The 21992-nt window shown below is 41.8% G+C and overlaps 1 protein-coding gene and 1 long non-coding RNA gene across 3 annotated transcripts in view; one reads left to right on the top strand and one right to left on the bottom strand.

Moving 5' to 3' along the window:
• Positions 1–12160, top strand: part of CCSER1 (coiled-coil serine rich protein 1) — a 911764-nt gene extending 899604 nt beyond the window's left edge. For both annotated transcript variants that reach the window (XM_075849774.1, XM_075849773.1), the window contains exon 10: positions 11618–12160. In XM_075849774.1, coding sequence (XP_075705889.1) covers positions 11618–11734 — 117 coding nt within the window. In that variant the 3' untranslated portion in view covers positions 11735–12160. The remainder of the gene's footprint in view (positions 1–11617) is intronic.
• The window catches only part of LOC142738714 (uncharacterized), a 99946-nt gene continuing 88330 nt past the window's right edge, over positions 10377–21992 (bottom strand). Inside the window, exon 5 of the long non-coding RNA XR_012880598.1 lies at positions 10377–10462. This is a non-coding gene — a long non-coding RNA (uncharacterized LOC142738714). The remainder of the gene's footprint in view (positions 10463–21992) is intronic.

Genomic DNA, 21992 nt, shown 5'->3' with positions numbered 1-21992 from the left:
AAAGGAAAATGCCAAATGACAGCAAGTGTCGTAACTGTGGCAAATAAAGCACTGTCCTTTCAATGTTTCCTTATTACCTGAGAAAACGTAGTCCGTGGTCCTATTAAAATGTTGGATGTCAGGAAACTGCATTTATTGGAACAGTATAATATAATGTTACCTGGTACTCCTTGACTTGTTGCCCAATGACACCCTATAAAGTAAAAAAAATGACAAATATAATAGAGGGTATTGAAAGTATTAAAAAGTCCATCAATTTTTTTTTACTAAAATAATCTTGAGTCAAATAAATTCTTAGTTCTGCCACTGGACAGAATCATTAACTATGGGCTTATATTTTTGATTAAAGGTGGCCAAGGTTATTTATTGAATTTAAGTCCATCAAAAATATTGTTAAACAATTTACTGAAAATAACCTTGATTCAAATAAATTTTATAAAGTCTATAATATTTACAATTTACTAATCACAACAAAATAGACCTAGGCGTAAGTGGTAAGGTTGTAATGTCTGCTTGTATTGCACTTTACATGGTGCAAAGTAATTTTTAGTTTTTGTTGTTTTTATAGTACCAACATATTCTGCATCCATGTACAGAGATTGTTAATACTCATATCATATCAGTTCTTGTCCCCATTTGGGCTCACAATTTACTTTCCCTATATCACACATATTCACACTAGGGCAAGTTATATAGAAAGCCTAGACTTCAAGAATAGAAGGAAACTGAATTCCAGGAAGAACATAAATTTTCTTTGCATATGTTGTCCTTGGTCAGATTAAAACTCAGGACCTTAGTGCTGCAATGTCACCATGCTGCCTTATATTAATATCCATGGTGTCATAGGTTTTACGCAGCTTCCAACGCCTTTAAATCAAATGCAGGGTTCGAAAAGACCCACATATTACTCCCAAGCAGATCAAAATACATTGATATAAAGTCATATGCAATTATTTAGTTTTTATTATATATTGGTTACAGTACAGGTCCATTTTAATAAATCATTGGGGATCATTTCAAGCAGATTAATCAAATGCTCCTTGAACTGTAACATTTTCTTACCCTTTTGTAATATCTAAAGCACTGATCATAATAGTCTCTGGTTCCAGAAGAGTCAAGTGACACCAAAATTTAGTATCCAATGTGATGGTCCCAAGGGTTTCTTCTTTGCTGCAGGACGCCTTTCAAGTTCCCCGCTGCCAATGTCTGCCTGGTAGAAGTCTCCTCCCCTTCACACTCAGCATGCGCGTCTCAGATATGTGAGGAGGGGAGTTAAGAAGAAGGGGCCCATCACTGCCATGCACTATTGCCTACTGAACCACAGCCATGGTTTCTAATTTTACTTTTGGGAAATAATTTGCCCCTTTACCACACAGGTGTAAAAGTGTACTGCAGGCCGTTCCTTTCCCATAGTAAAATTATATTGACTGCATGGTGGCTGCAAATCCACTTTTTTCATACTTGTGACTGGGCCCCGGACAGCAGTACCGGTTGTACTAGCCTGTTCGCGGCCCTGTGTGTAGTAATACCTTACATGAATTATAACCACAAAAATGCACCAGCGGGCACCGCATAAATGTTGCCACATACCCTTAAAAACTACAATGGATAAAGACAAAGAACACGCACGGGTAAGTATATGGCAAAAAGTCTATAGACACAAAGAATATATAATAAAGCGTATAAGTTTATTAACAAAAAATACTCAACAAACACGATAAAAACATTTAAAAAAGCAGATCGCTGCTATAACTCGTTCAACTGGGAGAAACTGCCCTGATAAGCAGCCCAATACTAACTCCCCCAGAAAAGAAGCTACCTCAAATAACCCTCACGTAATGATGACAAAGATATGGACACAGATAAAAAGAATATTGCTTCAGACCATGTAAATAAATGAGTCCTGAAGGCGTAGTGAGTGTCAAAACAGAGGGGTTATGGAGGTATAAAGTGCCCCACGCGTATCGCCACAACGTGGCTTCCTCATGGCACCTATCTTTGTCATCATTACGTGAGGGTTATTTGAGGTAGGTTCTTTTGTGGGGGAGTTAGTATTGGGCTGCTTATCAGGGCAGTATCTCCCAGTTAAACCAGTTATAGCAGTCATCTGCTTTTTTAAATGTTTTTATCGTGTTTGTGGAGTATTTTTTGTTAATAAACTTATACACTTTATTATATATTCTTTGTGTATGTAGACTTTTTGCCATATACATACCCGTGCATGTTCTTTGTCTTTATCCAATGAATTATAACCACCACAGCAGTTTACTAAATAATTTTAGACATAAAATGTCAAGCATTAAAAGAGTTGGCCAGAAAAAAAATATTTTCTAAAAAGTGTCCCCCAGCCCTGGTTTGCCTTCCCTAAAACCCCCTACTAATCTTCTAACCCATTTCTGTTTGATCTCCATTGTCACTGCTGCTCTTTCTGTTTATTTACATCCCTTGTTTCTGTTCCTGTCTGTTTCCTGTCTTGTAACCCACCATACCCATGATCCCTTGCTGCATCTGAGAAGACAGCTTACATTTCCCCATCATCCCTGTGTATTACCTCATTGTCCCTGTATATAAACCCATCATCCCTGTGTATAACACCCATCATCCCTGTGTATTACCACATCATTCCTGTAAATAACCCCCATCATCCCTGTGTATTACCTGATTATCCCTGTATATAAACCCATCATCCCTGTGTATAACACCCATCATCCCTGTGTATTACCACATCATTCCTGTATGTAACCCCCATCATCCCTGTAAATAACCCCCATCACACCTGTGTATTACCTCATTATCCCTGTATATAAACCCATCATCCCTGTGTATAACACCCATCATCCCTGTGTATTACCACATCATTCCTGTACATAACCCCCATCATATCTGTGTATTAATTAATTATCCCTGTATAACACCCATCATCCCTGTGTATTACCACATCATTCCTGTATATAACCTGCATCATCCTGTGTATTACCCCATCAGCCCTGTGTATTACCCCCAACATCCTATACAGGGATGAAGGTGGTTATACACAACGATGATGGGGGTTATACACAGCGATGGTTGGGGTTATATACAGGCATGATGACCCCATCATCCCGGTATATAACCCCCATAATCCCAGTATTTATATAACCCCCATCATCCCTGTATTTATATAACCCCTGTTATACCTGTATATACCATCAGGAGGGGTGCCGCGGGGGGGGGGGGGTGCAGGGGAACTTGGGCTATGAGAGGAGACGGGCAGGCAGTGGGGGAACTCCGAGAGAGAGGAGGAGGGGGCGTGTCTTTGCTCAGCCAGCACTTCCGGGAGAGCTGAGACACGGCACGTCATCACCTAGGTTTACAGGCAGTGAGCCGGGCAGATGTTTCATGAGCTCTTCAGAGCTCTGCCTCTGGTCCCACTGCCTGTAAATCTAGTTAATGATGCGCTGTGCTTCAGCTCTACCAGAAGTGCTGGCTGAGCAAAGACATGTAACGTCAGAGGAAGTACAAAATTTACTCTGGGTGCGATCACGTGGACGCACATTAGAAGTAACTAATGCCACAAGATATAAACAGACATTATCGTAGGAATTTAATTGTACATGTCACATTAAGTTAAAATAGAAATTAAATTTATTCCTGGACAACCCCTTTAAAGAGTTGCTGCACTTTCACAAAACTTTTGATATGTCAAGAGACATATCAGAAGATTTGATGGGTGGAGGTCTTGGTTCCAAGACTTCCACCATTGCTGAAGCAAAGGAGCAGAAGCGCTCAGCCGAGAACTCTGCATCTTTGACTGTAATCGGCTCTCCTCATCAGGCTGAAGACGTGCTCAATTACAGTAGAACGTCTTTGAATCTGTCTTCAGCCTAACGATGAGAACCCGAATCCACAGGATCAAAATTTCTGATATGTCTCTATGACCTATCAAACATTTTGTGAAAGTGCAGTTAGTCTACTCTTTAATGATAAGAAACAGTGATGGAACAATGATTTGAAAAGCTAATGCTTTTTTTTTTTTAAATGCTTAGACTTCTAGAGTCTGTCTTCCGCTGGTAGAAGAAGAAAAGGAGACCTTTGATCCAGCACTGAGGTAGTTTAAAAGGAAACAATGTTCCAAGTTTCATCCAAACAAGATTAAAAATCCAATATGCACAGGGGTGGTTGCAGTGTGAATTAGCCTACACGTTTCGGACAACGCTCTTGTCCTTATTCATGGCTTGTGTCAAGTGGTAATGCAGCATGCCGTAGTTTATATCCGGTCAGTGGAAAGCAGAGTGTAATTATATAACACGTGTGATGAATCGGAAGTGAGCCCAAGATCGTAACATTATCAAGGTATAAGAGACAAATTAATGTATATACCTAAGAATAGTAATTCCCATATGACTCACAATTATTTTCAGTTTGATGGGCAGTTTTATTTACAGTTTAGAGGAGTGTCAATAGGGGCAACATTTTTGCCCTCAGTGGCAAACCTCGTCATGGCGTGGTGGGAAGAATTAACAATTTTTTAGTTGGGGAATCCGTTCCGTGTTCACATGCACTGGTATGGCAGATACATCGTTACCTATTAAATTGGGAGGGCGATGTGTCTGCCATACCGGAATCTGTGAACTACCTCAATGTTAATGAGTTCAACCTCAGGTTCACATATTTGTATCATAGGGACACTATTCAATTTTTGGATCTGGAACTGACAGCCCAAGGGGGAGACCATTTCCACTAAAACCTATAGAAAACCTATTACAGGAAATACTATTTTGCACACACAAAGTAGCCATCCAAAACAAACCATTTCTTTCATTCCGATAGGTGAGATGATCATAGCTAGAAGAAACTGCAGCAATGACTGTCACTTTAGGATGGAACAAAAACAAATCTGTCACAGAGTACAGAATAGAGGCTATAAAAATTGGACTTTGAATAGGGCCAAATCTATAGTAAAATCTCAGACTCATAATCAGTTGCTATTCCATAAAAAGCTGCCACATACTACTAGTACGGATAAACCAACCCTGGTTTTGCAGTATAGCAATCAATTTACAAAGATTAAAGAAATTGTATTAAAATATGTTCCAATGCTACTAGAGGATGAACATCTAGAGGACATATTGAAACAGGGATGCCGTGTTGTCTCGCGTAGAACACCGATACTTGGCAATTTATTGTCTCCTTCCCTGTTCTCTTCATCTAAAACAAAGACTACCTGGTTATACCATCAGGTTTTTTATGCATGTGGCTCCAACCCATGCAAAATATGTTCATTGATTCATTCATTCAGCCCACAAAGAATTTTCACAACTCAGAAGGTTCCAAAATGTTTTCAATTAAGTCACACATCAACTGCAACCAGTGGCGTAACTACCGCGGTAGTAGCCGTAGCTGCTGCTACGGGACCCGGGGCTTGAGGGGGCCCGTGCCACCAGCCGACACGCCCCACCCCCATATGCCCGGTGGTGCCGCTAGCAGCCGTTATGGCTGCTACAGCAGTAGCACCGCTACTATGGGACCCGCGCCGCCGAGCCTCCAACAAGTATGGGCCGGGCGACACAGGCCCTCTCATGGCTGTAGGCATCGCTGGCACCGGAGGGGGCCCCGGTGTTAGTGACAGCCAAATACATGCACTAGCGCTGAATGGCCGGGCATGTTCCGTGCCTGACCATCCAGCGCTTCACAATGACGCTGATTGGCTAGCGGTGCGATGACATCATCGCGCCGCTTCCACGCTTGAAATGTGCTGATTGACGGGACAAGTCATTCTTCCCCGCCAATCAGCGTCATTGGACCATGCTCATTCAGCCCCAGCAGACCTGCTAAGAAGAGATCAGATCTGCATCGCCAGTGAACAGCGTGGGAACGGGATCATGTGAGTATGTCAAGTTTTTTTTTTCTCATAAAACTGTTAATGGCATAATTTATAGTGGGGGCTCTATCTACAGGGGGGTTGTCTATATGTGGGCCACTATATACAGGGGGGGTCTATATTTGGGGATGTGGGACACTAGCTACAGGGGGGGTTTATATGTGGGGATGTGGGCCACTATATACAGGGGGTCTATGTGTGGGCCACTATCTACAGGGGGGGTCTATATGTGGGGATGTGGGCCACTATATACAGGGGGGTCTATATGTGGGCCACTATCTACAGGGGGGTCTATATGTGGGGCACTATCTACAGGGGGAGATATATGTGAGACACTGTACAGGGGTGGGCTATATGTAGATCACTATCTATAGGGGAGCTATTTTTTAGGGCACTTTCTATAGGGGTGGGCTATATGTGGGAAACTATATACAGGCGTGGGTTACCTGTGGGGTACGAGCAGCAGGGTGGCTATTTGTAGGGCACTGTCTACAGAGGTGGGCTATACATGGAGCACTACCTATAGGGGAAGCTATATGTAGGGCAGCACGGTGGCTATGGGGGCACTATCTACAGGGGGCACGGTGTGTGTGTGTGTGTGTGTGTGTGACAGTTTATGGTACTATTATAATCAGGGACACAGCGTATGGCGCTATTATAGTTAGAGGTGCAAGAGGTGTTGAGAATTTTAACTTTGTTTATAGGTGCAGAAATGTTTTAAAAGTGAGAAGCTCAAGACATCTGAGCGGAAAACTGCAGAAATGGGTCATGGCCGGTAGAAATCCATCATAGAGGTCTGGACCGGAGGGAGAAGAAAAGAACTAGAATCTGAGACATCACCGGTGAGTCATTTAATGTAAATGTTTATTCTGCCTCTAATCAGTAATGTAGTCACTGTGTGATCTGCATCGAGATGATTATGATATGATTTTATTTTTTGTGAAACAGCATCTCCCAGCATATCCTCACCATTGTTCGGGCCATGCTGGGAGCTGTAGTTTTACGCTGTACAAACCTATATGGCAGCGGTTGCACTAAATTGAGCTGTATTTGTCCTGGTCTTGTATATATGTATTGATCTTGGTTCTGATGCTGTATGTAAGTACTGAGCTTGGTTCTGGTGCTGTATATATGTATGAGATTGCTTTGGTTCTGTGTATATATGTACTGGGGATGTATTTATGTACTGAGGTTGGTTTTGGTGCTGTATTTATGTACTGAAGTTGGTTCTATAGCAGAGCTATATAGCACTGTCTACATGGGGGCTGTATGGCACATTCAAAAGGGGGCACTATTGATAAGGGGGGCTGCTTGTGGCACCCGGGGGGGGGGGCCCGGTCAAGAGTTTGCTATGGGGCCCAGTGTTTCCTAGTTACGCCCCTGACTGCAACAGTGAGTATGTCATTTATGTCATTGAATGCACTGATTGCAGTTTGATGTATGTGGGTTGTTCCACTAGTAAATTTAAATTAGGGATTCTTGAACACCTCAGATATATTAGAAACCCTGCAATCCTGAATATTTCAAATGTGGCTCTGCATTTTATTACTCAACATAACAGGTCAGTCAAATCCTTTAAGACCTATGCCATTGAAAGGCTTAATAGGCCCATTAGAGGGGGCAATCAGAGACACACTCTCCTTGACAGGGAGGCTTTTTGGATTTACAGCCTAAAAACTAGATATCCAGCGGGCCTGATGTTATGCAGAGAACTCATGTTTCATTATTGGCTGTAGATTAATATTTATCTACATCAACTATTCCGGTCCATATGAGCTTATATATTATCTGCCCAGCCTGATGAAAGTAAATTTCAGTAATGAATCCGTTGACATATGATAATCAATGTAGAATACTAAACATGAAGAAATTATTAAACAGAATGAATAACATCAGAATAGGTGCACGAAAACAGTTTAAAGATTATTGCATTAATAGTGAGCATATATTTCAGGATATTGGAAGATGATAATTGAGGAATTCTCACTAATATAGGCATCCAGTGCATCATCTATTATAGACTGATATAACATTCTTTCCAACCAGCTTCTTGCAATTACTTAAAGAGGCTCTGTCACCAGATTTTGCAACCCCTATCTGCTATTGCAGCAGATAGGCGCTGCAATGTAGATTACAGTAACGTTTTTATTTAAAAAAAACGAGCATTTTTGGCCAAGTTATGACCATTTTTGTAGTTATGCAAATGAGGCTTGCAAAAGTCCAAGTGGGCGTGTATTATGTGCGTACATCGGGGCGTGTTTACTACTTTTACTAGCTGGGCGCCCTGAAGAGAAGCATCATCCACTTCTCTTCAGAACGCCCAGCTTCTGACAGTGCAGATCTGTGACGTCACTCACAGGTCCTGCATCGTGTCGGCCACATCGGCACCAGAGGCTACAGTTGATTCTGCAGCAGCATCAGCGTTTGCAGGTAAGATAATAACATATTAAAGTTAATCTTGTCTTACTAATATATCCTTTAATACAGACTAACTGTCATATGGGAATTACTATTCTTAGGTATATACATTAATTTGTCTCTTATACCTTGATAATGTTACGATCTTGGGCTCATTTCTGATTCATCACACGTGTTACATAATTACACTCTGCTTTCCACTGACCGGATCTATTCACACTCCCGACACTTTGGTAAAGTTTTTGTGGGAATTAATCACATAGCACAGCTGTGCTGTCATTCCCAGTGTGATCTCGCGAGATCACGCAGTTGTCTGATTAAGTCCCACACAAACTTTACCGAAGTGTCGGGAGGGTGAATAGACATCGCATCCTGGCTGGAGGTGATGTCTATTCACTCTCAAGACACTTCAGTAAAGTTAATGTGGGTGTATGTGACAGCACAGCGAGATCACGCTGTGCTGAGTACAAATGGACATGAATGGAGAGCAGTGTATGACGCTGATTGGTCAGTGTCATATACTTGTCTTTGCAATGCCTACTTGGTCAAAAGTTATAAAACGTCCAGTTGAGCATTAAGAAACTAATTAGTATACATCTAAAATTGCTCATAACTTGCTCAAAAAATTATAATTTTTCAAAATAAAAAACACTGTTGTTATCTACATTACAGCGCAGATCAGATTATGTAGAAGATAGGGCATTTATAATCTGGTGACAGAGCCTCTTTAAACTTGGAACATGGTTTCCTTTTAAACTACCTCAGCGCTGGATCAAAGGTCTCCTTTTCGTCTACTATTTTTCTGTGTGCCGTCATGTAGGATCCGAGTGCGGCCTGGACTAGGACTCAGTTGGTGAGCTGGAGGATTCCTCAGGTTTCCTTTCTGTCTTACGCTACTTGTCCTGCTCAATACATCGGCTTTGGGGGCTATATATATATTTTTTTTATTTTCTCTTTCAGTGAGAGAGTATAAAAATGTTAATATGGAGTTCATCTGTTATGCTACAATATATTTTTCATTATCATTGTCGAAGTCCCTTGACCATAGTTATGATTTTTATCCAGTGCATATGTGGTATGATCTTTTATGGATAACAAGTGCACAGAGAAAAGTTGTCATAAACTATTAAGTTTCCCTCTACTTATATTTTCAGCACTTTGCAGCAGAATTATACTATAAAATATTAGTGCTTCAGAAGGGTAGAGAAAACAGGTAGCAGATCAGCATTTGAAGTTGAATACAAAAAAGCCAGGCTTCCATTCCCCAGAGCAGAAACAAACAAATGCATTTCCTTTTGCTCTGGGGAACCTGACAGCTGCTGTTATCCTCTGCTGTTAGACTTTTTTTGCTGCTGCTTTTCTTTTAGTGTTAGTGACTGCCAGCATCAGTTTGCCTCAGTACTTCTCAGTAAGCAGCCTGAATCCACAACTACTTTATATACAATGGCTGCATATTAATATTACACAATGAAGCCTGTAAAATCCATAAGGATAGGCATAACAATCTCAGGGACAGTCTCGTTTAGTCATACAGGGTGCAAAAATAAACAGAAATTTATATTTTGAATAATATTGTGTAACCCAGCTGTATCCAACATTTAAAAATATTCCTGACTTTCACCTATTTTTTGTTCTACAGTGCCACCTTTTATGGTGCTTTAGAATAAGCCCTATACAGATGTCTTGTTCCCTCCCTGAAACTGATGATCGGATGTCTAATGACAGCTTAGTTCCTGCTGTAGTGACCACGTCGTGATCAAAAGGGTCTCTACCCTATGCAATAATATGATTGGAATCTGGGGAACCCCCATACAGTTAGTCATGTCGACCGAATGTTAAAAGAAATATGTAAAAAAAAAGTAATTCCTTAAAGGGAATTCAAAAAGCAAAATGTAATTAAAAAAATACAATAAACACAATTACTTAGTATAAAATAAAGTTTAATAAACATACATGACATAAAAACATACACATATTGGTATCCCCACAATCATAATAACCCAAATAATTGATTTATTAGGTTATTTAGTGTGAACGATAAATGGTATAAAAAAATAAACAAAACACAAACAATTACGCAATTGCAATTTTCTGTATCTGTAGTCTTTATTTTTAATACATGGTGGCCGAGGTTATTTCTTACATTGTTCCTTATGGCTTTTGATTCTGCAACTAGACATAGATCTAAAATAAAAAATAATTTTATTACAAAAGACGTTTAATCAGCGTTGATCCTGTTATTTTTTTTTTTGGTTTAGATTCAAATGAATATTGAATATGACCTAACTAAAGTATATGACAGAGATAATTTATGGACACTTTTACATAGGCCTTTAAAAAAGGAAATAAAATCGAATTAACATTACCAAATTTAATTCAAACTTATAACACATTACCACAAGAACGTAATGGACCATTAATATTACTTGATATACTTAGAATTGGATCATTGAGCATAAGTCACCCATACACTTTCGATAACTGTTGGTGGTTTCTGTCATTTTTGCCGGTATGGCCAATTTTCTAATTGCATATGTTCCTGCTGATGGTGCTGCTACTTTCTTCTGTTGCTGCATCTAGAGCTGTCTTTCTGATCTCCTATCCTCAAGCATGTCTAACAGGTCATGTTTTCACAATTTCCTTACTATTGTACAGGTGATATAATTGTGGTCAGTGAATCAGCAACTGTAACAGGTGTTATCACAGAATATGGGATATCCTCAAATCAAAACCTGCTGAGGTAGTTGAGGACTGGTGTTCAGAAATACCATGCAGGCCCAGGCTAAGATTTTATAAATATAGGTTTCATTAAGTATATAGACTATTTAGGCACATGCACACGAACCTATTGGTTTTGTGGTCCGCAAAACCACGGGTCGGTTGCGGTCCATCGGAGCACAAAAAATCTTTGTTGTGCATTCGTGTGTCGTCCGGACACACGGATCCACAACAATTCAACAGTTTTGGTTAATCCGCAAATCCGGACCATAAAATTACGTCATGAGTTTTTGCGGTCCAGATTTGCTGCCCCCGCCCGGATCCGTGCAAACCACGGTCATGTGCATGGAGTCATAGAAATGTATGGGTCCGCAATCTATCTGCAAAAAATGTGGATAAATTGCGGATGCAAAAGAGCGGTTGTGTGCATGAGGTCTAAATGTTAATATATTTAAACAACAGTCTTTTACTATATGCTTTTTTTAAGACTTTTTCTAGTGGATATGTTCATTTTTAAAAGCAAAGTTATGAACTCACTGCTTATGTTTTTATGTATTGCTTTATATCTGTAAAATACACAAAACGAATTCCCCTTAATGTTTTCCTTCTCTTTATTTTAAGGTCCAGAGGAATACTGCAAGTACAGAAGGCTCCGTTTACAAAGCTATCAGACCTGTTCATTGTTTCCAGCATTATCAGTTCAAAACCAACATCTGGACACAAGATGCTTTACACTAATGTATTCAATTAAGTATCATTAAAATGTAATAATCTCCGGTTACAAAACAATAATGTATTCACAAACAATGCTGCTAACCTGCAGTTTTGCATTATCTCAAATGAAAATACTCCTTTTTGACATTGGTGTACAGATATATTTTCATTGCAATGACTTTAATATTAAAATAAGTGAGTATTATCCCTCTGGGAGGTACATTTTTATATAATAATTTAAAATACAGAAGGACCATGCACTTGGACCAGTAGACAGTACATTGTTTTGAGAAGATTTTTTCTCCAACTGCACCAAATATTTTATGTTACTCATTGACAATTTGTTTGCTAAACGGTGTGCTGTCTAGTCTGATTTTGTTAAATTATTTTCTAAAATGTTTGTTTATTTCTGTAATCTGACAAAAATGACTGTACAATGCAATTGCTAAATTATACCATTAAACATTTAAATTTGTAAAACTTAACAAAATGTAGTTTATTTTTCATTTAAGTTTGTAAAGCATGAAAAAACAAATCACTTGCAAACCTGACTGTACTCCAAGTCCTTTATGAATAGTAACTTTGTGTAGTATTACTCTATGGCTGAATTCACACGAGCACATTACGTCCGTAATGTAATCATGATTACAGTACGGGACAGTAGTTCCACGGAGATTCAGGGACTCCTAGCATCGTACATAAGTATGATGCTAGGAACCCAGCTCCCTGCAGTGTGTTCGGTCCGGGACTTCCGGCCGAAATACGTCCGTCCATTACGGACGTAATGTGCTCGTGTGAATCCAGCCTATAAGCTCTTCCTCTATTTTTTGGGAGAATACAGCTATTATTGTCAGCCAAAGAGAAGTGTCAGATCGGAACTCAGCCTGCTACATATGCTGTGAGTGTCAGCTGTGTATCACAGCTGACACCTCGCTCTAATGGTCGGGAATGGAGATAACTCCATTCCCGATACTGGCGGTTTAACCACTTAAATGCTGTGATCAATTGCTATCGCAGCATCTAAATCATTAGAAAGAGAGGCCCCTTTGTCACTTCAACCCCCCATGACACTATTGTGGGGTGCTGATGGTTGTCATGGCAAAGGCAGCGCCTAATATGATCCGTTAAAAATTACAATATACTGCAATACATACAGTGAGTATTGCAGTGTATTTTACTTGCTATCTGATGATCGCTTGTTCAAGTCCTCTAGGGGGACTAAAAAAAATGTTGAAAAACTAGTTAAATACATTTTTTGTAGTGTGCAAAAAATAAAGAAAAATTATAAATAAGTAAAAAAAAACACTTTTCTCATCTGTCCCCTAAAGTATTATAACAATTTTTTTTTATAAAAACAAACAGAATTTGTATTGCCGCATGCATAAAAGTCATAACTATTGCAATATAACATTATTTAACCCGCATGGTGAAGGCCGTAAAAACTAAATTAATAAAAAACGCAATAAATGCAGTTTTTTGGTCACCTTCGCTCCCCCCAAATATAGTATAAAAACGTATAAAAAATCGTATGTACCTAAAAATGATACCAATAAAAACTAAAGCTCACATCATTCCATCGATGGAAAAATGTAAATGTTATAGGTCTTAGAATATGGTGACACAAATTTGTTTTTAATGAAGATAAAACATAGTATTTTTAACAAAATAATGTATCAGTTTAAGGCCTGATTCACACTAACGTGTTAACCTCTTCCCAACATTTGACATATCCATACGCCAAAGTCGGGTAGGGGAAGTATGGAGAGGGTTCATGGAGTGAACCCGCTCCATACGTTGCGGGTGTCGGCTGTTTGTTACAGCCGACACTTCAGAGTAACGAGCAACATCGCGCTCAAGCACGATCCCGTTCGTTTAACTCGTTAAATGCTGCGGTCAAAAGCGACTGCAGAATTTAAATAGTTAGAAAGAGGGGGGCGGCCCCCTCTAACAGCTCATCGCGCCCCCCGCAATGCAATTGCGGGGGGGGGGGCGATGGTTGCTATGGCTGCCTGGGGGCCTAATGAAGTCCCCCAGGTCCGCCACCTTTGTGCACCTATTAAGCCCTACATTAGTATTGCAGTATATCGTGCAAGCAATCTAACAATCGCTGTTTGAAGTCCCCTAGGGGGACTAATTAAAAAAAGTGAAAATTTGTTAAAGGTTTTTTTTTTGTGTAAAAAAAAATAAAAAATAAATATTAAAAGTTCAAAAAAAAAACATTTTCCCCCTAGAGCATAGTAAAAAAATAAATAATTAAACATAATTGGTATCGCCGCATCCGTAAAAGTCTGAACTATTGCAATATATCATTATTTAACCCGCACGGTGAACGCCTTAAAAAAAGAAATCGTAAACGCCAGAATCTCTATTTTCTGGTCACCTAATCTCCCACAAAAAATGAAATAAAAAGTGATCAAACCGTCACATGTACATCAAAATGGTATTATTAAAAACGACAGCTTATCCTGCAAAAAATAAGCTCTCATACCACTTAATCGACGGAAAAATAAAAAAATTATGGCTCTCTGAATTTTGGCGACACAAAAGAAATTTTCTTTTTTACACTTAGGTTTTTACTTGTAAACCGTGGCGTAACTACCGCCGTAGCAGCCGTAGCGACTGCTACGGGGCCCGCGGCATGAGGGGGCCTGTGTCGCCCACCGGCACGGTCCCCCACCATGGCCGCAGGCTCCGCTAGCAGCCGCTATGGCTGCTACAGCGGGACGCCACTGATCACTACGGCAGAGCAGGGAGGTATCTCCCCGCTCTGCCATTAAACAAAAGACATGTATCCCCTATCCACAGGATAGGGGATACATGTGTGATCGCTGGCAGCGATAGGGAGAACGGGGGACTGAAAGTCCCCTGAAGTTCTCCATCACAAACCTCGGACTTCCGGGGTCTGTGTCGGCAGCTCCGTAGAAATTAATGGAGCGCCTGTCGCGCTTGTGCGCATGCGTGACCAGCGCTCCTTTCATTTTTATTGAGCTGCCGACACAGACGCCGGAAGTCAGAGGTTAGTCATGGAGAACTTCAGGGGACTTTCAGTCCCCCGTTCTCCCTATCAATGCCAGCGATCACACATGTATCATCTATCCTGTGGATATGGGATGCATGTTATTTGTAGGACACACTATAGGTCGCATTTTTTTTTGGGGGGTGCACTGTATGGCGTTCCCTGCAGGGGGGGGGCGCTGTATGGCATTCCCTGCAGGGGGGGCGCTGTATGGCGTTCCCTGCAGGGGGGGCACTGTATGGCGTTCCCTGCAGGGGGGGATGCTGTATGGTGTTCCCTGCAGGGTGGGGGCCTGTATGGCGTTCCCTGCAGGGGGGGCGCTGTATGGCATTCCCTGCAGGGGGGGAGCGCTGTATGGCGTTCCCTGCAGGGGGGGCGCTGTATGGCTTTCCCTGCAGGGGGGGGGGGCGCTAATGTTACGGCCGATTCGAACCCTCTTTCCATCTGGGAAGCCAATAAATGCGTTATGAGAGGAGTTCTCATACGGATTGGCTCCAGACTCAAAAAGGAACGTGCAGCGGTATTCACAGATCTCGTGGAGAAAATACACGCCCTGGAACTCACTCATAAAAGACTACTGGATCCGAGCTCGGGTGCAGAACTAATAAGATTACGGGATAAGCTGCGCACGTTGACACTCTCGGCAGCCAAGGCCTCGCTCATTAGATGCCGTAGACACTATTATGAATTTGGCAATAAGCCGAGTCACACGTTAACACGGGCTTTGCGGGCACAGTGGACATGCACGTATGTCCCTTACATTACTACACCTGAGGGCACAAAGGTACACTCGCCGGACCAAATTGCAGAATCCTTTTGTTCCTATTATTTAAAGTTATATAACCTAAGAGACTCTGAGGGCATTCCGCTTCCCAATTCTAGACGGGATGTCATCAGATCTTATCTCCAATCCTCGGGATTACGTAAGATCCCGCAAGAGGCGGTGTCAAGCTTAGACACCCCTATTATGGCAGATGAGTTCTTTGCAGCCCTCAAGACCTCCCCTTCGGGTAAGGTCCCAGGGCCTGAAGGTCTTTCTCTGGCCTACTACAAAAAACTTACCTCTCTCCTCACCAATCCTTTTTTGGCGGCCTTCATTTCCATAACAGAAGGTAGAGCGCTGCCTACAGACACGTTGAGGGCTCACATCACAGTAATCCCCAAGGTGGATAAAGATCCCTCCCAATGCAGTAGCTACAGGCCAATCTCCCTTCTAAATTTAGACTTAAAACTTTTCTCAAGGATCTTGGCTACCCGAATCACACCATTTTTATAGACAATAATTCATGGAGACCAGACGGGCTTTCTTCCTACAAGAGAGTCTAGAGATAATACCATTCGAGCAGTCAACATCATTGAGCATATTACCGCCTCCTCGGTCCCAGCGTTTTTGCTCTCCACCGATGCTGAGAAAGCGTTTGACCGGATTGATTGGTCGTTCCTCCAGGAGACTTTATCTTATATAGGCTTGGGCTGGGGTATGCTCAGTTGGATTTTAAGTCTTTACTCCTCCCCCTCGGCATCGGTGAAGGTCAACGGGCATCACTCCTTACCCATTTCTAACGGAACCCGCCAGGGCTGTCCACTACCTCCTTTGATTTTTACGCTATGTTTTGAATTTTTCCTATGTCATGTCCGAGCCAACCCAGATGTTGCAGGTGTTCAGGTGGGGCTCACGACCCACAAAGTCGCGGCGTATGCGGATGACTTATTATTTTTCCTCTCCCGGCCCCGTATTACGGTGCAGAACCTGATGGCCGAAATCAGGTCATTTGCAGCCCTGTCTAACTTCAAAATTAATTTCCAAAAATCTAAAGCTCTGAATGTCTCCCTCTCACCCCCAGAGGAGGCAGCTTTGGCGGGTTCCTTTCCCTTTAAGTGGGCGATTAGCTCCATTAAATATCTTGGTATTCGGCTCACAAGCCGGCCTTCACACCTGTATACCCGTAACTATCCGCACATATTACGAACACTCCAGGGAGATCTCGAGAGATGGTCGAAAGGGACCTTCACTTGGTTCAGTCGATGCACCATATTCAAGATGAATGTGCTGCCTCGGCTGTTGTACATCTTTCAGGCTCTCACAATCTACATAACGCGTCTTTTCTTTACCACACTCTCTTCTCTGATGCTTAAGTTTATCTGGTCGAACAAACCCGCACGCACTGCACGAGCAATTTTGACACGCACGAGACTTGACGGTGGTCTGGGCTTGCCTGATATCCATCGCTAGTATCAGGCGGCACATTTGACGCGTTTTATAGACTGGTGTAGACATGCCGGGTCCAAACCATGGGTCAAGCTGGAACAATCCTTCATATCCCTTCCTCTCTCGGCGGCACCGTGGCTATTGGACTAGATCCCAACCTCGGCAAAGTCGCACTCTCTTATAGGCCCCACCCTGCGAGTTGCGGCTCAGGCGTTCAAACATTTACAGATTTCCCCGAGACAGTCTCCGCTATACCCTGTTTTAGACAATCCCACTTTTCAGCCGGGGTGTGAACCCGGGCCATTCTCCCGCAAACGTTTAGTAGGGGCGACGCAGGCCCGCCATTATATCACTGATGGCAGTTGGCAGACGACATCTCACTTAGCGGACGGGGCGGATCCGGGACACCTTCCGATTTGGCAGGTCGCTCAGCTCCGTCACTTTCTCTTATCCCTTGCTCCGGGGGCCGATTTTACGTGTGACCTTACACCATTTGAAACGCAATGCACGATGTCGGGCTCAGTCCGTCACGCCCTTTCGGTAAACTATAGTCTCACAAACTCCCCTCCGACAGACTCACACCCCTCATATTTGACTAAGTGGGAGATGGACCTAGGTATGAGTTTTACCTCGGATGAGTGTACTCGGCTATATACCATGACTCATCGGTCCTCGATATCAAGTAGAATCCAGGAGGCAGGATACAAGATTCTTACGAGGTGGTACAGGGTCCCTTCCAGACTTAATAAGTTTTATCCGGAGGTGTCTCCTATGTGTTGGAGACGTGGGGTGGGGGTTGGGGATCTCCTACACACGTTCTGGGGGTGTCAACACTTAAAAACGTTCTGCCGAGATAAGGCTTCGTTCACACCTGCATCGGTGTGCTCCGTTGTTCTGCTAAGTCAGAGTAGCAGAACAAGGGAATAATGGAAGCAACGGTTCCAATGCACAACGGACGCAGGCGACGGAACCAATTCACTTTAATGGGTTCTGTCGGCTCACATCGGTGTGTCCTTGATTTTAACAGAGACAATAGCGCAGCATGCTGCGCTATTGTCTCCGGTAATCTCGCTTGGATCTTCGACGGAGGCTCCTAACGGAGCCTCTAACGCAGATGTGCACAAGGCCTTACGGGAGATTACCGGAGACAATAGCACAGCATGCTGCGCTATTGTCTTCATTAAAATCAAGGACACCCCGACAGAAAGCCGACAGAACCCATTAAAGTCAATGGGTTCTGTTGGCCGCCGGTGGTTGCTTCCGTTATTCCCTTGTTCTGCTTCTCTGATGGAGCAGAACAACAGAAGACACCAACGTAGGTGTGAACAAAGCCTTATATAGTAGGAAAATTATTTGAGTTAATCATATTGTAGATTCATACTGACAAAAATACTCCTAATTTATTTTGGCATATGCAAGAGAGATAATTACTTAATGGGACGTTCTAAAAGGCAGCATGAAGTCTCAAACATGGTCTGTTAGGAGAGGGCTTTTGAAATTCCCTGCAGCCATTCAGTATATTTTATAATTAGAATGTTCCTGCAGCTAAAGGGAGCAAAGTTATTAATAGTATTACACTGTAAAAGGAAGCAGCTAAAGGGAGTTATTCTGACAAAAAGTATTGGTTCAAAAAACCATTACCAACTTTTAGGTGTTTTACTGGCATAGTTTTCTACATATTTGAAAGATGCATCTAAGGACTTATGCACATGACCATCAGTTCTTTCAAGATAATAGGCTGTAATATGTATGTATACATAGCTGTAATATGGCAGACATAGAATTTTATGGTACCATACTATACATCTGTATGCCCACTCTTATTTCATATGTATAAATTTGACATGAAAAATTGACATTCTCTATCGGACACCATATTGCAGAGCAGGTCTTTTAAAGGGGCGAATATCTTCATAATATGTTGCCAAATGGAGACACCATACAGTGGCCCATGGAGTGCCTACTGCTGCATTCTACAGAGCTGTAGTGACTCTGTGTGCCTCTGTACACACTCATTGTACACTGCTCTGCCGTTCCCCGTTTTAATATATTGGACAAACATTATGGGTTTCCCTCTATATATATTACATTTATCTGTCATCTACCAGTCACATTGTTTTGCTATGGTACACAATCATTACTATTATTATTACTATGAAACTACATAGTGCACATGGTATTGTTAGACTACAACTGAATGGTTTGCAATTTTCTCCAGGCTGGATACTTTATAACCAGCAGCATTAAAATTAATAATAGGGAATGATAATCAATGGTTATATGCGTCTTCTTGCTAACAAGCTGTGTTTACTGATATTGATCCCATGGCCAAACAATTTTATTGCAGCCCTATTAAATACAGAAGAGCAAAACCATCTGGAGAAATAATCAAAGCAATGTAACACTCTGTTACCTGCGTACTGTTCACAATCATACTTTGATCATACATGTAGTTTGAGATGCTGAGTGGAAAACTTATAGAGTAACTGTACTTTCCAAAAACTTTTGATATGTCATATATATGACATATAAGAAGTTTTGATCAGTGGGGGTCCAGGTGCTGAGACCACCACTGTCGCTGAAACGAAGGTGCAGAAGCGCTAAAGTTGAGCTCCCTGCTGTGATCTACTGTACACTCCTTGCTAGGCTAAAAATGGCTTACGTAGAACATTTACGTGAGCATTCTTCCTCCTAACAAGGAGCACTGATCAGAGATGAAGCTGAGCACTTTGCACCTTTGTTTCAGCGATGGTGGGGTTCTCAGCACCCGGACCCCCACCCCAATCATAACTCTATGACATATTAAAAGTTTTTGCAAAATACATTTACTCTTTAATGCTTAAAACACATAAGAAAGAAAATTCCAGGTTCTCCTCGCTTTCTTTATGTTCTAACATGTGTTTAGGTTAAATAGAGTATTTTGTTTAACCTCTTCCCCCCGCTAAAATGTAGATTCACAACCTAGCCACATATTCTTCGTGCAGCCAGGGCGTGAATCTACAGTTCCCTGTTTGTGCTGGCCTAGAGCTGAGGAAAACTCTCTTACACCGGAACAGGTCGTGTTGATGTGGATGCGTTTTTTGGACAGTGCAATCTCAAAGATGAGTTGCAGGTGCTAGGTACTAAGGCCTTGGAAAATAGGGTCATGTTTCTATCTGAAAAAGAGGTTAAACTATTCTGGACTGTTAACTCTCTACAATCATATTAAGATTGCAGCAGATCACCTAGAGGTCTGCGTATTTATAAAGATATTTCACAATACCAAGATAATACAGTCTTTATAGCTATGTGGAAACAACTCCACATACAGCACTCCCTTAATTTGACGGAACTGATTCTGACACGTATGGAGAAGAAATACCGTTCCATTAAAGATGATCTGGGTAAAGAAAAAATGGAATTAATAACAAGATTGACTGATCTACAATTCCAATCTTTTATTAAAAAATTGGACAAAAAGATCATTCCTATTCAATCGGAGATCAAGGAATGTAAAAAAGACAAATTCATTAGGGACAAATCTGACTTTGATAATGACCATGTCTTCAACTGGGGCAATTGCAAAACAAGAAGACCTAGACGTCAAAAGATTCTGACAAAAAAATCTCGACTTTTGGACAACGGACTCTGGTTCAGACTCGAGCCATGGAGATTAAACAACCTCACAAAATATTCCATTGGATAATGCTAATAGTTCGACAGGTGAAAAGGCTAGCATCCCTTTAGGAGGAGGTTATGACGGGGCCGGCAGAGGCAGAAGAGGAAGCAACGCAGGTGTCAAACGAAAGCAGGTCTCCTGGAGGAAGTAGGAGATTTTGCTTCTAATGACACCCTGGCCGGCACTGATCCAGATTCTATGACTGTCGGCAATGAGATCACTGTGGTTAATCTTACCAATTTGATTCTGTCATCTGATTGTATTTCTTTACTCTCCAAAGGTCTCAATTATTGTATCACTACAGACTTTGACTTCACTCAATTTTAAATTGATCTATATAGGTCAGTACGCAAAATGAATTTGCATCGTATGTTTTCCAATCAGATTCAGGATCGAGGTCCCTCAATAGGTGAGGAAAGAGTTAGAGTTGGTAATCTGGGATTTAGTCTCAGTGAGAACTTCACTCAAGATGACATTAATATGTTGCATACACTTATGCATATCCCTTTGGATAATCCTTTGTGTGAGGAAACAGTTTCTAGTGGTGAAAGATTCACGGGTGGAGTTCCATCCGCCTTTAATCCTCCCTTGCCTGCTGGCTCCCCTTTGGACATGTTCTTTAAAAGGGTTATTAGAGAAGTGAAGTGTTTGAAATATCCCAGTGTCACTCCCAACTTATCGATTGAGGAACGAAAAGAGCTCAAATGGCTCAGCTCTAATAAGAGCATTGTCCTGAAGCCAGCAGACAAGGGAGGCAATAGTGTACTCTTGTCAAAAGATTACTATGTAGAGGAGGCCCTTCATCAAATGAATGACCGTAGAGTTTATGAATTGCTTAAAGGGAATGTGTCGCTAGAAACATTTTTTTTTTTTTTAGTTAAACAATTAGTGTATGGGTGATTAAACATAATTTTTTTAATTTTTTCACGAGTCAGGAAATATTATAAATTAGATTCTAATTTATAATATTTCCCAGCGCTGGTCACTAGATGGAGCAATTCCCAAAATTGCAGCATTGCATGTGGTAAAGCAACCACATTGCTTTATGCTGCAAAATTTGAGAAAACTCACTCGCTCTAGTGAGCTCTCAGAATCCCCCCTCCTTTATCCTGGCTAGTGCCGGGAGAAACGAGGGGATTGAACGGTCAAACCTCCTACACTGTGTGTCGCCATTTTTTGAGCTAACACACAGTGTAGTAGGTTAACATACAGTAGTAAACACACAGTAAAACACGTACATACACAGACCTAACTTACCTGCTCCTGCCGCCGCTGCTGCCTCCGGTCCGTCCGCTCCGTCTGCTACCTCCGCTCCAAGTGCACAAGTCCGGAAGCCGCGACCGGAAGTAGTAATCGTACTGTCCGGCCGCGACTTCCGGTCCACAAGAAAATGGCGCCG

Source organism: Rhinoderma darwinii, chromosome 1 (genome assembly GCF_050947455.1).
Source record: "Rhinoderma darwinii isolate aRhiDar2 chromosome 1, aRhiDar2.hap1, whole genome shotgun sequence".
Lineage (NCBI taxonomy): Eukaryota > Metazoa > Chordata > Amphibia > Anura > Rhinodermatidae > Rhinoderma > Rhinoderma darwinii.
The sequence above is the reverse complement of the archived record's forward strand: the minus strand, read 5'-3'. Positions and strand labels throughout refer to the sequence as shown.